The 18,726-nt window shown below is 33.6% G+C and overlaps 1 protein-coding gene and 1 non-coding gene across 5 annotated transcripts in view; one reads left to right on the top strand and one right to left on the bottom strand.

Annotated features, from left to right (window-relative positions):
* The window catches only part of CLINT1 (clathrin interactor 1), a 59,084-nt gene that overhangs the window by 17,380 nt on the left and 22,978 nt on the right, over positions 1–18,726 (bottom strand). For all 4 annotated transcript variants that reach the window (XM_035727630.1, XM_035727629.1, XM_035727631.1 and 1 more), the window contains exons 2-7: positions 11,190–11,294; positions 10,540–10,636; positions 9,025–9,133; positions 7,912–8,076; positions 4,913–5,090; positions 937–1,183 (exon numbers count right to left, since the gene is read on the bottom strand). In XM_035727630.1, coding sequence (XP_035583523.1) covers positions 937–1,183; positions 4,913–5,090; positions 7,912–8,076; positions 9,025–9,133; positions 10,540–10,636; positions 11,190–11,294 — 901 coding nt within the window. The remainder of the gene's footprint in view (positions 1–936; positions 1,184–4,912; positions 5,091–7,911; positions 8,077–9,024; positions 9,134–10,539; positions 10,637–11,189; positions 11,295–18,726) is intronic.
* LOC113930009 lies at positions 4,390–4,496 on the top strand. The gene has a single exon (XR_003522395.1). It is a non-coding gene; the product is annotated as a U6 spliceosomal RNA (small nuclear RNA).

The following is an 18,726-nucleotide window of genomic DNA, read 5'->3' as shown; positions in this document are numbered from 1 at the left end:
ACGTGACATGAATTCTCCTTAAAACAGCCATATGTATTCAGGTTTTAATTATGACTATCTACCAGATCCTGCACAGCCATCAGTAAGCTAACTATATGTATAGCAGGGGAAATCTAAGACAACAAAGAACTAACAAAGCCATTTCCCCTCTTTAACTACAACTAAAGTTGAGTTTTAATTGAGGTTTTCATCAAAACTAAAAAGATGGGTGCAATTATACACGGAAGATATTTGGCAAAACTTGACAGAGAACCTGTTCTTGCCACTAAGTATGACTAGCTTTAGAGTTAACTACAATCTGCAGGATACATTAGAAAAATGTTTTCCCTAGCTTTTTGCTACTTCTGATGCAAAGACACAAGCTGGGTAAACACTAGTGGGGGAGACTGACAAAACACTAGCTTGTGGCCAGGTTATCTAGTAGGTGGATTTCATTTTGGTGGGTGAATAAAAAACAAATGAAGAAGGTAGTAGTGCTGCTACTGATCAGTAGTGAGGCAAATAAGCCTCCCTTCATAGGCAACATCTCTATATAAAAATAAGACTATTTCCCCTATATATCTAGCTGGTCCTCTTCTGTCATTTCTTACAACTTCTAAATAATCTTCTCTTTTCCTTAGTGAATCTCATTGTGTTTGGCAACCAGTGATGGTGTCTAGAAAGAAACAAATGCACTATATTCTGATTCGCCACTGTTCCCAAACGAACCCAAAGTGTCATTTCTACTTTCATAGAAAGTGCATACACAATCATGCAGCAATTGGACAGGTTTCTTCCCCAAAGAGATTTCTTATTATTAATGACTCTGAGTAATACAGGTCAGACGATCTATAATTAATATGATTGCCTAGGAATGCCCAAGCCTATTGCAGTAATTCTAGAAGTAATCTATAAGAATAACACTGTGTATAGTGTGTAAACTCATGCCTTTCCCACCTTAAGTGAAGACTGAGGTGTATGAGTTGAAGCATTCTGATCTGGACTTGCTTTGTCCCCTGTGTAATGTGCTGCTGCTCCAAGATCAATGGTTTTAGAAGGATTTGCTGTGCGCTTGTGTCTGGTTGTGGTGGTCTCTGTGGCCTGTGTGATATGGATATGCTTTGTCGTCACAGTCTCCTCTTCATCTTTGAATTCACCTTTGGGAGATCTGCCTCTTCTTGCTTTCTTTTCCTCATCACTGTCACTAAAAGATATTAAAAATGAAGCAAAATAATAAGACTAGGGATTATTTTAAAATGGAGCCCTCAGTGATTTGAGCTAAAGAATTTCAAATGCAGTAACTCCAAAATTCCATACTCTGACTATTTGACAGGGATCAAGAGAATGTTATCTAAGCTATCTGAATAATGATATGTATGTGTTCGGGAGGCGAAATGGGAACCTGCTCAATTCCCTAGGTAAGTCTAAAACACTGCTACAAAAACATATTTACATAAATGTGTACAAATAAAAAAAGTCTGAAGTAATTCAAGGTTTTATGTATTATAGATTTAAAGCTTAATTAAAAAATAAAATATCAGAATCAACTGATGAGGTCCTGTGAGCTCAAACATCTGCATTTGATGACCATTTTCTTGAAATGGACCGTGTGCAAACTACAGTCCCATTTAAATAACAATTCTGTCACTGACTCATATACTCATACAAATACATAGTAAAATATTACAATTTCAGTGGACACTGAAACTTCAACACTATCCTAACTAAATTCAAATGACTAAATGCTCACCTGTAAATGCAAAAAAATATGAAGTATTGCACTTTACAACAATAGTGCTCTATTTTACTACAGTATAAGGAGAACAAACTTATACCTTACTAATTGCTTTACAGGAAAAAGCATATTTAAAATATTTTGAAATAATTCCTTTTTTGGCATACTCAAAATTTTTTCCCTTTTTTAACAGGGCAAAAGAAAAACATACATAATAATAATAAAACTGTGTTTTTCATATGCCATGAATTTAAAACATCAGCACTAATTTGTCCTTCAGTAATAAAGCATTGAGGTTTTTTTCTGGTGCAAGCAGGACAGAGAGAAATTACCTGAAATATGTTCCAGTGCTTGTATTACTTAATTTTAGAGTAGATGGTTTAATTTATAAATATTCTGAAATAAAACAATTAAAATTCTCCTTAAAACTATACTAATTTATCCCAGACAAATCTACAGCAATTTCTACTTAAATATCAATTTGGAACCTCTATAAATCAAGGATCAAGAAGAACGTCTCACGATGGACTCTGAAAAACAAACTGAGGGTTCTAGAGGGGAGGAGGGTAGGGGGATGTGTTAGCCTGGTGATGGGTATTAAAGAGGGCACATTCTGCATGGAGCACTGGGTGTTATGCACAAACACTGAATCATGGAACACTACATCAAAAACTAATGATGTAATACATGGTGATTAACATAACAATAAAAAATTAAAAAAAAAAAGAAGAACGTCTCACATAGAGCAAAAGGGTTAAATGTACTTTTATCTATAAGCATTTCAGGGAATCTACAAGTTCCAATTAAGTGTTCAGAAGTCCTTGTCTCTTACCAATTTCTCAGCAACAGATGACCTAAAGATTCCCACCAACAGCCCTATAAGTAAAACTAAAATTTCTTACCTTTCTGATGTCCAATTTGCTTTCAGTGCAAGATAATTTCTTTATACGTTGAGAATATAAAACTGACTAGCATACAATGAAATGGAAGCTTCAGATCTGATCAGTGTTCAAGAATTCCTGAATCTAATAATGAACTAATAATAAGCCTGACATTTTGGTAAGATGCCAGAGGTCACATGCAACTTTGTCTAAAAGTCTACTCTTTTTTCACAAATACTCAAAGATGTAAATTCCCTGGTGTGTTCTTCAGTTACTATGATGAATAATACACACTATATTTTTACTTTTAAACCCGAATACTCTAGGTAAAGATTTAGGAACTCTAGCAGAACCTGTTGTAGAGGTAACATTAAAAAAAAAAACCAAAAAACAAAAAAACAAGGGAGAAATGGGGGGGAAAAAAAAGACAAAGCAAAGAAAGAAAAACTGAGGGTCGTAGGGCAAAGGAACAACACAAGAATGTACATAGATCTCTAACCAGCCTACCTACCTGATCTCCAAATCTCTTCAGGAAAAAGCAACAGATTATATGGCCACTATGTGTTTTAAACCAAACTAAAAATGTAAATACACAGGCCATGAGAACAATAATGAGAGAAAAAATAGAATACTCACAGAATATTTGAGTAGGCACAGTTTCCCAGTTTAGTGTTTATTATTATAACATACATACTCTTTAATATAAAAGAGCTAAAAATGTAGTTGTAAAATAGATATATTTAAAGTATGAAAAGTAAATTCTGGTTCTTCAAAGATCATATTCCAGAAAGTCTTGAAAAAGACAGGCATTTGAGAAATTTAATAAATACAGAAACATACCAAAGACACTAAACAGGTATTTTAAAATTGTTTCAAAATTATATTTTTATTTTTACTTTTTAGTGACCCCTAAATCTGAACTATTAAGATTTTTTAAGGAAAAAAAAAAAGAGAGAGATGGTACTTATTATTAAGAACTCACTTGAAGGGAAAGCTCCATCACTAACTACTATTACTTTAGGAAAGTTCCACACAGCCTGATTAGGCACCAGGTTTTACTTCTAAAAGTAAGGGTAAAATTCTTGATCTAGCCTATCTAAGAGAAATACTCTGAGGCACAAATGACAAAGAACTTGTAAAACTTGCCTTGCAAATGAAATGCTATATATATATATATACACATATATATATATGTATATATATATATATGTATATATATATATATATGTGTGTATATATATATATATGTGTATATATATATATAAACCCTTTTAACTTTTTATAGTTTATAGCTAATATTGGTAGGTAAGAACAAAAAGTGAATGCTGAGAAGTTCAAAGTATTGTTCTACATAAAACAAAACACAAAGCCCTACCATTAGAAAACACAGTTTATGAAAACATAGATCTACACTTGAAAACATTTTAGCGTTAAAATTCATTTGGATTATTTTTTCCTGTTAACACTGGCATGAAATCATAATAAAATGTCATAGAAAGAGTTAAATTTCAAACCCTTTAACTTTTGTTTAAACTTATTTAATTAAGTTTATTATTAATAAACTTCATTACCCCTCAGCAGTAACTTAGATGGCTGGGTGATCTGATGCCCAAATGCAAAATGAGCCATGAAAGTTCTTACTGGAAAAAAAAATTTTTTTCAATAAATAGCCTGAATAAAAACATATAGAAAATGTGATCAACTTTAGAAATAAATGGACATAGACAACATGGAAAGTGTATCAATACTAATTACAAATAATGTTTGACCTAGCATCTTAAAAACAGCTGCAGAGTGCTCACATCAGCAGCAAATGCACTAAAGTTGGAGCAATACAGAGAAGATTAGCATGGCCCCTGTGCAGGGATGACATGCAAATTCATGAATCATTCCATATTTTTATACAGGGCATTTTTAGGGCAGTGCAACTATCCTGTATGGTTCTATAATGGTGGATATTATGCATTTCTCAACTGCACGACACAGTGAACCCTAATGCGAACAAATTTTAGTGAAGAACAGTATATCAATATTGGCTTTCAATTGTTAATAAATGTACTACACTAATGCAAGATGTAACAGGAGAAATTGTGTGTGTGTGTGTGTGTGTGTGTGTGCGCGCACACGCCCATGCACAAATTGGGGAGTTAACAGGGTAACTCTGTTACTTTATGTACAATTTTTCTGTGAACCTAAAACTGCTCTATAAAAGAAAATCTATTAAGAAAAAAGAAAAGCTGAACTTCAGATAAAAAAAAGCCCAGCTGCATAAATTCAGCACCCTTTCCAAGACACCCAGGAGACAAAGTGTTAATACCTGCATCTTTCTGGAGAGTCTTCCCTATCTTTCCTCCGGAACTTGCTGATGGTGTCATCAATTGTGCTTCCAATTTTATCACTCAGTTCACCTAATTTATCACTGAATGGAAAAGCACTCTTGTTTTTATCCCACTCTTCATCCCATTTTGATTTGGGTTCAGGATCGTATCTTTCACCTATATAAAGCATTAAAAAGAAAAGCAACTCTAAGGACATTAAATTCAAAAGGTGTCTACAGTCCTTATTTCTGAAGCTTTTCCTCATAATAAAATAGTTTTCAAAGGAAAACAGAAAGCTCCCACAGTGCTGAATCAACACAATTACAGCAAGGCACAGCATGTAGTGCCAGTCATTAAGTGGCAGGAATGCAGATTCAAAAGCTTTTGTTTATGAAAACTTACACTACCTTAAATGCACAGCACAGCATATAAGGAAGTTCTTAAAAGAGTAGAGGAAAACACAAAAAACAACACAGGCTATATAAGCCACAGAGAAATGGAAATCTTTTTGTTTTTACAAAAGTCACATAATGCATTATATTTCATTCCTATGTCTTAATGGTTCTTCAATTATTAGAAAAGTATTAGACAGCAATAGTCTCTAAAAACACCTACTAAAGGAGACAGCACTCTGAATGTTACATGTCCCGATATGCTGTAAATATGCTGAAAATAACTGTCATTCTTTAAGTGTCAAACTAGAAAAATAACTCAATGGATTTCACGGCATGGGAAAGCATCTTTGAATTATTATAAAAAGAGAAGAATATTCTAATCACCTGACACACCAAACTACACAGACTAGAATCATGAAATATGCTCAAGCAGTTCAGAATAGTGATGATCTATTTAAACACCAAGTCTAAACATATGCTGGGATGGCAAAACCTAGGGAGACTGTGTGTGAATTTGGGAGAATGAAAAGAATAGATCATGGCAGTAAACAAAAACCCCAAAATGTCAAAATTTGTTTTAGACCTTGACCCTGGCAGCCTAAAGGAGAGAGGCATTCTAAGCACTAAATAGAACCTCTCCATTTCCACATCCAAACTCAATCAAAAAGACAAGAGGAGAAGGTACAGAGAGAAATCAGATGAGGTTAAAAAGAAGAAAACAATGAAAACTAAGGCAGGGTGGAGAGAAAAGGGAAAGTGCAATGAGAAATAACAAAATAATCAAAAGGTGGCTGAGCCTTTGTGTTGAACTTTTGTGAACAAGTTCTGGTGGCTAGCAAGCCCTTTGGAGATCGAATAAAACCATTTTGCAGAACTGCCTAAAACTGCAAAGCCAAAATTTTTATAAGAGGATTTTAAAGTATGTCCACTAGACCTGAAAGTGACCATCACCTTAAAGAGACAAAATTTTAACCAGATGGTTTTATAAAAATGAGTGGTTTTCCAATAATGTGAATGTACATTTCAATGAAAATGTGATAAACTAGACTTTGAAAAGACAAATTTATAGGAAAAATGAAAGCAGATGAAAACAAAACTGATTAGTGTGATGGATATCCTACTAAATGAGTGTCAAAGATACCGGATTACTGGCAAGACACCATCTAAGGTCAAAATGAAAAGACATAAAACAGCTAAAGTTGATTAGTTAAGCCTTTGAACAATATATATAACATCACAAATAATTTTAAAAGAATGTGATGCAAATACGTAAGATTTCAACTCTCCCTCTAATGCAGATGTAATTAGTTCACAGTGACTGAGTCTGAGAACTTATTCAATTTTATAAATTTATCTAATTACATATTGTGCTGGTAAAAAGAGGGTTACAAGCAAGTAGAATGAGGAAATGAGTTGCAAATAGCAATTTCTCCTCAAAAACACATTAAATTGCTCTACTTTGAAAAAGCTAAAGAATAAAATAACTACTTAGGCAAATAATCCAAAAACTTGTTACTCCCCTAAACAAATAAAAAGTCCAAAACATATTTACATGATTTAAGAGAAATATTTTTGCCCAATTCAAGAATTGACTTTTTGTGATGCTCAGTCATAAAAGAAAGGAATTTTCCTGTTAAAAACATCCTTTAATAATTAAGTACAGTATTTTTTCTTTGAGAGCAAAGAAGCAAAGGAGCAAAGATATTATTTTGTAGATAATCACAAGATAAGAAATAGAAAATTTTTACACGGTTCCAGTGCAGGAATTCTGAGATCCCAGTGTAATCTAAATATAAAAAAACTCAGATATGGATGGGGGGAGCTGGGAAGTCCCAATCTGTGGCTAAGTATACACAGCACTAAGCCTGTCTATGTATACACAAAATGACCAGGGGATGGTCAGAACTTACAGAAGACAGAATGAGTCCAAAGGGACATGCTGTTAACAGCGAGTTCTTATTTTCTGTGCCGGTTTCAAGTACCTAGTGATCTATTTTGGGGAAACTATATTAGTACATTAAAAATAAACATGAGCGATCAATGTTCTAGCTGCTCTTAAATGTGTTAAGGAACAATAAAGTGATAGGCCTAGGTGAAAAACTGATGGTACGCTCACCTTTTTCTATGTCAAATTAAAGTATTGCTTAATTAAGGGAAGAGACTGAGGCAGAACTAACTTTTAGGAAGCTTAACTATTTTTGGCCCAAAATAGAGCTAATTTGTTTCAAATGGGGAAGATGAAGCTCTTCAAACTTTGTATTTTTAATGCTCTAAATGGTAAGGTAGAGAAATCCTTTTTTCTTTTTAAAAATGGTAATTCCAAGAGGGAAGGGTATATATCTGTTTTATTCTCTGTGTCAATTTAAAATTTAGTCATTTAATTAACGACCAATGGTTAAAATCATATTCTTGAACCCACAAAAGTAAAAAATAGAAGATTCCTAATATCCATACAATAGGAGCCAAAACAAGTATTTCATATCCTTTAGTATTCTATTTCGGGGAGGGGGGAGGTATTTTGATCTTTTGTATTTCAGTGATTCTTAAAATACACCCAGGAAGCTAAATGAATGCTTAGGTGCCAGTTTGTCTTTGATACTCACTATATCTGAATCCTCCAACACTGTCTGAGGAAACCCCAACATATTTGTCTTTGTTCTTCTTTGCTTTCTTTCGCTCCTCACGAAGCCTGTCGTCATCCTGGGCAAATTCAACCAATTCTTTCACCTTCTGGCGAATGTTTATACCTTGATCCTTGCCATGCTCATCTGTGAGTATGGTAAGGGAGAAACAAAACCTTAAATAATCAATTAATAAGTATCAAACCCTTTAACACAAAAAACAGACATGAAAATTTCAACATTAAAAAACCAACTTCAATAATTAAAATTAACAAAAAGAGGCAAATAGTGCTATTGAATTTTGTCATTTTCTCATCAGCAATTCTAAGTCTTGGGATGCAATTCTGGCTTGTAAGATGAATTAACAAGGACTACAGATATTGGTGCTATGCAAGATCAATGAAGGATCTACTAAAAAGCATTACTAATGATGACCATAGGAAAAAGACTTATATCCATAAATGTTTTCTTTTTATACATTATTTTAACAACAACAACAACAAAAGATCCACTTTAACATTTTAATGACTAAAATATACTCAAATGCTTTGGTTTCCCCAATACAAGTTTGGAAATACTAATTACCAGAATTTAGTGTAGCTGAAAAACTGAATTTTTAAAGTGCTTTCAATTGGGGTACACTACAAAATGAAATGTGGTTTATTCTGTATCCTCGTTCACATTCAAAACACACTCTAGCCTTGCTGCCTTTGCACAGTAAATATTATTTGGTGGGAGGAAAAAAAAAACCCAGCTTCAAACAGATGTGTGTGTTTTGGAGCTCTAACCTTTTCTTCCCATATGATTAAAGCTATTTCTTTATGGACACCACAGGGGACCAGTCTCCAGTGCATATTTTAATATAAACCCGAACACTCATGTTGTGTTGGTTCTGTTGTTATTAGCCAGTCTTTTCTGCAAGTTCTTGTCTTCACTAATTAATACTCTAGGGCCCCACGTCTTGGATTCTGCACTCGTCACACAACCAGCAATAGTCACATTCTAATTAGAGCAGAGAAGCTTCTAAGCTGGTTCAGGTGACTGACAACTCCAACTACTGTTTTAATTTGCTTATAAGGTTTTTCTATTGCTCACCTACAAAGTGGTAATTTTCCAGGGATCGCAAATCATAAATGTGTTCTCTGGCACTTGTAACAACACGCTCTGATCCATTCCTTATGAGGTAAGCTAGAAGCAGCAATGACTGTAAAAATACAAAGCACCAATGATTTAACAAAATAAATTCTGGTAGAGCTTTGGTAAATGGTTTAAAAAATAATTCCAACATTAGCAAATAATCTTTGTGGGGGTAAGTGAGAGGCAGGGAGAGTTTCTTTCCTGACACTGGACTTTAAATACATAGTCTAAAACTTGTATTATCAATTTGAAATTCCTCTTCTAACCACAGTAAATAATTATAAGCTGTCCACTGGACAACGTGTCAAAAAATTAAAAAAAATAGCTCTCTGATGTTAAGAAATACCTGAATGTATGATTCAAATGAACACTAAGCTTTTAGAAAGTGGCTCAATTTTTACTTTTCATCTGGGCAATACAGAACTGTGAATTGTTCGAAGTATCAGTTTAAAAAGAACAATTATTTGGTAATTATATGATCCCATAGCATGTTCCCCAGATCAAATTAAATTTGGAAGTTAATGATGTGACTTTTGTTTCAAAAACTGGCTGCCAACAAATAAAGAGAAAAAAATTTTATGGGGTTTCTTTTGGGGTGAAAATATTCTCATATTAGGTAGTAGTAACTGCTGTGCAACTTTGTGGATACACTAAAAACCAATGAATTATGCATTGTGACCTTAACTTTGCTTGGAACAAACCTCACATAAAGAAGTTATCAACTATTTCATCACAAATACACAAGCTGAGGGAATGACCGTGAATATTTTCAGAAACAAGTAGCATCAAAAACATGGAACTAAATAAAGCACTGCTCTTCAATCCTGAAAGCCAAAATACTGCTTTCGAAGTTTCAAATATAAATATTATATGCCATTTTGAAAGCACAGAGAGTAGCAAGAAAATATGGTGGGTTTGGGAAACAGATGACGATCTTTAGAATTCCACATTATATGATGAAATCAGAACTAAATGAAAGGAATCCGATAAAAAGTACCTATTCGGAAATTTAAAATGTTAGAATTTTAATATTTTTTAGGATTTCTAATTATATTTTTAAACTAACATATTTCTGCTGCAGAATACTGTGTTAATATTATTATAAATTAGACAGATTTTTATGTAGAGATGAGAAACCATATTAGACTGTGGTTTTCATCTTAATTGCTCATCCACTAAATATACATCCATCTGTAGATTCATTACTTTTAATAGGCAAATATATTTCCAGTAGGAAAAATTTTAATAAAATGAAAATATTTATAAGTATTAATTTTAAACATTTTACTTTCAGAACAGTTGTTTATGGTGACTAGAAAACAACACACGTAGCAAATCTACTTCTTTTACCTGTTTAAGAATATTCTATTCTAGGATTTAATATCCTTCATAATCACTTATATATGTATACCTTAAAATTTCAAGCATTTGTTTTCAACATGTCAAATAATAAAAACAATCTGATGTCCATACCTTGTAAACTCTTCTCCAATTTTTTTTGTTGTCTTTTAACATTCGTGACCAAAGCATGTTCATAAGTTCTGGAAATTGTTCATACATAAATGTAGCCCTGAAAAAGAATTTTCCTCAAGACTTTGCAATATATTAATTTTGACAGTAGATGGCAGGCTTGTTCTAAGTTATTGTGTTTTTCCAAAGCTTAAAAAATTTAATAAGCAATTTAATTGGAAAAATTTAGATATGCTTCCATAAAAATATTTTTCTCATAGTTTGTAAAATATGTAGCACACGTGTAAAACCCCACTAATATCATCATTTACAAACCCTTTACTTACCAGGATAGTGGTCAAGGTGCTCATCAAAAAAAAAAAAAAAAAAAAAAAATTCCTAACTTTATTTCAAGTTATTTTATACACATTTGTCAAAATTTTATGAAAAGCTACAGTAAGTCTCTAAACTTCATTGAAAAATTTTGTTTTACTTTTTTGAGCTCATTTTTAAGGGCAAATGGACTCTGCATAAAACTTCCTCCATTACTATCTGAATGATTATGCAAAATTTATATCTGGCAGCTAAACTGTTTAAAACTGAAAGCAAATTTCATATTTCTATGTAAACATAGTTGGATTCTTTCTGCACTGCTGAGTCAAATTATCACTTACTTGGCAATCTCTCCCATGAGTTGCCCAGAAGGTCCCCAAGGATCATCATTCGTTGCTTCTCGAACCTTAGACTCGATCTCTGAATAATTCATAACCACATTGGTTCTGCAGAGAAAAAAATGCACACACATATACACAAAGATTAGCATCAAAACTGAGAAACACATGAAAACTTAATAATGACACTACTGGGTGTCCTAATGAGATACCTCTACGTGGTGGGAAAGAAAACATCTTTTGTGCATAAGCTACTTCGAGGACACTATATAACACATTTAAGTTATATTTAAGAAAATTTGACTATTCCATTAGCCTTCCAGAATACAGATGAGAGATTACATTAGAGCTGGCATAAGTCCAGCAAAAAATGGCTTTGGGTCAAATTAAAAAGGAAATTGAACATGCTAGAGTCTATTATAAAACTAAGCTGTCAGTTTTCTGACCAGATCTGGTTTATATGCACTCGTTTCCTTACAGAATTTCTGTAAATTGGTTAGCAAAATTATATAAGAGCAGAACATTATTTATATTGCATTAAAAAAAAAAGCAATGACAAACCAAAGATAACACTAAAAATATTTAGAATTGCTATGAACATTTAACTGTAATCCCTTGGTCTTTTTTCACTTGTATGTTTTCTATGTCACTAGTCACCATAAGCCTCACTTTTGATGGCTACATAATAATCCATCAGGAAACTGTATGACAACGTATTTAACTTTCACTTAAGACTTCAGCAGTGTCAAGAACATGGGTTCTAGGCGTCAGAAAGATCTGACTCCAGTTACTTTGTGACTTTTGGCAAAATTATTATAATTGTCTTAATTTCAGTTTCCTCAAGTGCAAAATGGGAGTAAGTAAGAAGAACACTACCTCAAAGGGTAGCATCTCAAATGGTATCTATCAGCACACTGTCTGACACACAGAAATTGCTCAGTACAGGTTAGCTGCTATTATTATTATCACAGATAATAATCACCTAGTAAGAGGATTTAAAAATATTAAGTAATATTTTATAAGAAAGAATTAACTTTGCAAAGAGTACCTTAAAATTAAGATACAAGATGGCAAAAAGTTTGGTCATTAAAACAGAATTTCCATACTCAAATGGATTTAAGAATTCAGACATTCTGAGGAATAAAATACTGTGAAACTGTGACTTGTAGTAGTATCCATTTGACATCTAAAGCTCCAATTATTATTGAGCACTTGTTCTAATAAGATACCTATGGATACAGTCATTCAAATCTTCCACTTAAAATTAAGCCTTAGAAACAGTCGAAATTTGTTAATTATTACTTCCATATACTCTACTCTTGCTGTATGGTTTTTCAGTTATCAAAAGGTTCTGTTTTTTCAAGTAAGGAAAATTTGACTATAAGTGGTATTCAAACCTGTTTCCCAAATATAAAGAAATATAAATTTTAAATTCATTGTGAACATTTCTCTTAAAGAAAGAGACTAATAAATGTTTTGGGTCAAATTTGAAAGGATCCATTACACATATAAATATGACTTGCCAAATCACAGAATAAATCTAGCTTCTAGATTTACATTCAGAAGACTATTCTACTAAGGAAGAAAAGTGAAACCCTATTACTTTCTTTAAATTTTGGAGAAAGCTGCCTCCTAATTTATCAACTACTTTGAGAACATAAATAGAAATTGTTTCCCTGCGACATAATTTCCACTGCCTTCTTTAAAAATTAAGGCTATTAATGAATGAATTTTCATAAAAACCCAGTAATGATTCTATTGACAATAATTTTATGTATAAATACAAAGGAGTAACATTTTTTTCTAATTTCTTCAACAATGGAAACAAAATAAAATCAAGGCAGCCAATGACAGATTTGCAATTTAAGATGCCCCAAAATGATGGATTTCAAAATGCTTTTGTTTATCCTAGTGGCTGAAGAACGCGTGGCTTAGGCAGTTTTAAGTGTCAACATGCAGCTGTGGGAATGAACAATAGCAATTAGGATTATAATTCACCCAAGCATTTCATTACCAAGAATGCACTTAAAATCTGTTTGCATTGTTTAATCTGCTAGAGAACAAGATGAAAGGAGTTAATCTCTAGTCCACGCACATGAAATATTTTTACTAGAGCCTTCATAAATGCTGTAGCTTTCAGAACACTACTTTCCTTGTTCAAGCTACAAAAGCCCATGGGTCAAATGAGAAAGGTCCTGTTTCTCTAACCCTTCACAAGATTCTTAGCTGAAGGCCTGTGTGTTTGAGTGCTGTGTGTTTACAGGGAGAAGTGGCAGAGAGCCAATGATTTAAGAATCGCCTTATTTCCTTGGTTGAAAAACAATGGGAACTATGTAAAATGACAACTTAGCATTAGAACACCTACAATGTAGCTACAAAGTATATCCACAAAAAGATAAGGCAATGATAATACAAAAAGTAACAAAGTCACACAACTTCCATGAAGAAAACCAGGCTCTATTTTAAAGCCATTTTCTAGTGAAACTGCTGCTTTCAGAAACTGCAAAGAACTCTAAGATGAGATCTGATGGCCACAGAGAATTCCAAAACAAAGTATTTTTAAGCTGCACCTAATTCAGAAACAAATGTAAACTAAAACAAAACAAAACATGACACTGTATAGTTTGGCCTTATTCCAGCTCACTTAAAAATAACTATTTCTAAAAAGGTAAAAATGGCATTTTGATCCTTCCTTTCCCATGTCTTCCACTGCCCTTAATCCACACCCTACCCATAATTCCAGTGACCTTTTTAAAAAAGGAAAATAACCCCTTCCCTCCCCCCAAAAAAGAAAAAAAGAAATTATGTCCAGATGTGAAAGGAAAAATAGCTAGTTTAATTCCTAAAACTTCTGAGTGACAAAAATGTTTTTAAAAATGGATACTTCAGACACTAGAGGGGGCTCTCCCAACAGTTTTTTAACACACACACAAAACTCAGACAAAGGTCTAGGATGTGTTCTGCAAACAAAATCATAGGAAATTACCAGGAAATAACCAAAGAGTGAAGAATATAAGAAACTGCTCATGTTCTGAAGATTTTACCTTAAAGCAATATCGAACCACTGCTTTTTACTAGGATAAAATCCACAATTAAAATCATTAGTTTGTATTGGTAAGACTTCACTGCGTCTATAGTGCTTTTCCATTTGCTCCTCACAACACCCCAATAGGTCGGACAGGGCTAAGGGAGTCCCCAGTGAGAGTACTTAACCCTGAACAACCCAGCACCACTCATTCACTGGATCTTTAATGCTAAATGATGAAAGTTACTGCCCTCAAATTCTGCACCCATGCTTCTATGGCTGTGTCCACATAGCCAATGTTCAATTATTCAAGGGTTGATTATTCACTTTGTAAATTATTAGTGTTCATTTTGGCTCTCCTCTTTATTCCTCATTTTCTGTTTATTTCACCACTCACTACCGATAAAATACCAAGGTTATTTTATTTAGTAAGTTTGGGTCATTTTAGAGACAAGACTGGTTGAAAGTAAAAGCTAAAATGGGGCTTTTACTTATAGATGGTCAATGCTTCTTCTAATCTGCATTAACAATTGACAAGAAAAAATTTTAATGATCCTTATTGATAATTTTTTCCTGTCAAAAAGTTCAAGAATATGCTTTTCTTTTTTTTAAATATTTTATTTATTTATTTGACAGAGAGAGACAGCGAGAGAGGGAACACAAGCAGGAGGAGTGGGAGAGGGAGAAGCAGGCTTCCCGCTGAGCAGAGAGCCCCATGCGGGGCTCGATCCCAGGACCCCGGGATCATGACCTGAGCTGAAGGCAGACATGTTAACGACTGAGCCACCTAAGTGCCCCGAACACGCTTTGTTAAAACAAAAGTATATACCAAGAGAAAAAGTAAAGCTTAGGTATAATTCAGTTCTACCTGTTAACAAAGGGATAAGGAAACTGAAACAGACTGATGTAGTAAGAAGTATTTTTCCCAGCTTGCCTTAATTTTACCTTCCTTTTTAAAAAAAAAAATGTTTTTAATGTTCTCTTCTTTTTGTTTTAAACTTATTATAAAGACTTCATTCACTCTGAGATCAGGAAAATATTTAGCAGTATTTTCTTTTAGATATTTAAATCTGTGTTTTATTGGTTGCACGCATATTTACATCCACACTTACAGACACAGAGAGTCCAAGTAACAGGAAAACGGGCAACAAGAGACGGAGACACAGCTTTCAAAGTAATGGTTTTAAATAATAGTATTTTTTCTTTATATTTTCCTGTATTTTCTGAATTTCCTCCCATGAATTTTATACTGTAACCAAGGGAAAAGTATTAAATGCCATTAAAAATAGAAAGTACTGTATCATCAGTACATGTAACATCACTAGCAACATTTTAACTCTTTTTAGGCAAATAAGCATCATGGTAGACCATGTTAAGAACTCTTTGTACTTCCGAAGTGCTGTTTTATCAGGCTAGTAAGTGCAGCCAACTAGTAACTAAAGTATATGTATATACACTACAATATGTATACCAAGGGCTATTATGTGTAAAACTACAGGGAACAATTTAAGTACCTAATATTAAAATTAACATGTTTTTAAGAAACTCTTTTAGGAAAGAATGATTCCTGAACATTAAAACTTACACTTAAAAGTCACCTCTTTTTCTCAATGCCACAAAGATTTCAGAAGATACTTTTATGATACAGGTAAAACTATTATATGGTCCCTGTAAAGTTTCAATCTTTCAATAACTTAAAAATAATAAAACATCCATAAAATGAACACACAAAAAAACAGTTTTTTCAGGTAACAAGTTCCTTTTTTTAATGCTTGTTCCCCACCCCACCCCCCTTTTTTTTGAAAGCTTCTGGCCAAAACATCAGGACAATAGTTTTAAGAATACTTGCTCTACCATGAGAGACTATGGGACTCTGAGAAACAAACTGAGGGTTCTAGAGGGGAGGGGGTGGGGGTTGGGTTAGCCTGGTGATGGGTATTAAAGAGGACATGTTCTGTGTGGAGCACTGGGTGTTATACGCAACACTACAGCAAAAACTAATGATGTAATGTATGGTGATTAAAATAACGTAATAAAAAAATACTTGCTCTAAAATTTTGATAACAGACCATGTGATATTCATTTTTCATCAGGGGATGGCCTTTACCACATTACCCTTATTTGCAAGCTGAACATTTTATAGGTTCAATACTCATATTTTAAAATCAAGTAACATGTTATTACAGTCCTGTGAACAGAATCAAATTTGTGATCAAGAACCAAGAAGTCTAGTACTCCTAAATTTAACAAATCCATAACTTTCATTGTTAGCAAAAATCTGAAGTTGCATGGAAATGGTGTAGGGAGGTGGAAAAACTGACTGATCTACTTGGCAGGATATCTGCTACCCGTAAAAAAAAGTCTTTCTTGATCTGAAAATAAAACACAAAGCAATGAAAAATGTCTTAACACAAGCAATGGTTCAGTAGAATTCATGTTGCTTTAGCAAATATTATATCTGATTATATAGTATTTTAGATATAAAACAGCTAAAGTGCTAATACAAGGAATAAACTACACAGTGCTCCCTTCACACCAGAAGAAAACTAATAAAATAAATATTGGGAAGTACAGAAGAAAAAATATAACAAACCTAATGCTGGCCAGTTTCTCTCTAGTGCTGCCACGCTGTCATTACCAGCAGCAGCCCCTTCTACCAAATAGAAAAAAATGAGTGAACAGAGAGGAAAAATGTATTTAATAGCAACTCCCTGGTAGAGAAGTTAAATAAACTCACTCAGTATCACATAATTAGTAAACAGTGGATGTTCAAACTCTGCTAGGTTTTCTAATTCCAAAGCCCATGTTCTATTATGCCTCAATGTCCTAACAATTAGAGAATTAGTAACATCATATGACCTAAAAGAAAAGGCTTGCTAGTTAATATATTAAGATGACAACTGGGCATCTGGGTGACTCAGTTGGTTTAGAGTCCAACTCCTGATTTCAGCTCAGGTCATGATCTCAGGGTGGTGGAATGGAGCCCTACATCAGGCTCCGAGCTGAAGAACTAAATGCTGAATTAATCTTTAAAAGAAATGTATTCGGGCGCCTGGGTGGCTCAGTTGGTTAAGCGACTGCCTTCGGCTCAGGTCATGATCCTGGAGTCCCGGGATCGAGTCCCACATCGGGCTCCCTGCTCAGCAGAGAGTCTGCCTCTCCTTCTCACCCTCCTCCCTCTCATGCTCTCTGTCTCTCATTCTCTCTCAAATAAATAAATAAAATCTTTAAAAAAAATAAAATAAAAAAAAATAAAAGAAATGTATTCTCAGTCATGGAAGTTACATTTTCTTTGGTTTTACTAAGTCTTAAATACAAAGTAACCAACTGGAAAGGAGGAAACCAATGCGCCCCCACCCAAACACAAATACTCTTAAAAGCAAGGTAAAAAAAAAAAAAAAGTTTGAATAGGGAAAAACTGAAATTGAAGACATCAAAAATCCAGGCTCTCTTATCCATCCTTCTGCAGTAACAAGATTTCAGGAGAGTAACCTGGTTACTTAAAAAGCATATGCCCTATTTCAATCCACATACATCATAAATATGTGGGATGCTCATGTGCATATTACTTATGACTTCATCTATTTACATAGAGGACTATGCTGGATTATGCACCTTCTGTTTTCCTCTTTACTTTTCAAGAGGGAACATTAAAATACTAAATGCTGAAACATAAAACTCTGCTTTTTAAAATAACCATGAAGAATTTGCCACTGAAATACTACACCTCATCCTTTAGCTAGCATAGTAAAAAAATTAACACCAAATAAGTATTAAAGAACAGTTTACTGACAGGTTTTAATGAGTAGAGGAGTCCCATAGTTCTTTTTAAAGCTTCAACTTTTTAAAGTTCTTTTTAAGGTAATTCTGGATACTCAAAGATCAAGTTAGATACTATAACTGGACACCTAAAACATTTTAAAAACATAGTACAGACAGAAAAAACTGCTTAAATCCAAACTCAAGCTGCCTGCCTAAGACATGAAAACCACAGAAAATGTATTAATGTTCAAAAACACCATTTCAGGTGTTCCAGGTGATATGACAATAGAAAAGTACCTCTAGCTGATGGAATTCTAACTGAAATTCTAATTGTTTTAAGTTGTAAGAAAATTAAGGGCTATACATACTCTTTTCTAAGCCAAATGCTATTCTTCCATCATTCTACTACCAAATTCTTTGATCCATTCTGATTGATGTTGGCCTTCAATTTCTGTAATAGTTCAGTTCAGTACTATCATGGAGATGGGGAACTGGGAGTATAAAATTTAGTGTTTTAAACTGATGTTTTCCTGTTACTGAACATTGTTGATTGATACAGCTCAATATTCTTATAATCTTAACTCAAATTTTTAGACTGTGTTTGTACTACTTACAGATAAAGTAGAAAGATAAATCGTATAAAAATGTATTTTCATTTTTTGGGGGGGGGGGACAATGGGGAGCAAATTAAACACTAAACATACTCCGCAGGTAGAAAAGACTAAGAACGTGAAACATGAAACTTTGTGAACG

The sequence above is a fragment of the Zalophus californianus genome, chromosome 5, assembly GCF_009762305.2.
Source record: "Zalophus californianus isolate mZalCal1 chromosome 5, mZalCal1.pri.v2, whole genome shotgun sequence".
NCBI lineage: Eukaryota > Metazoa > Chordata > Mammalia > Carnivora > Otariidae > Zalophus > Zalophus californianus.
Note: the sequence above shows the minus strand (reverse complement) of the source record. Positions and strands in the feature narration are given on the sequence as shown.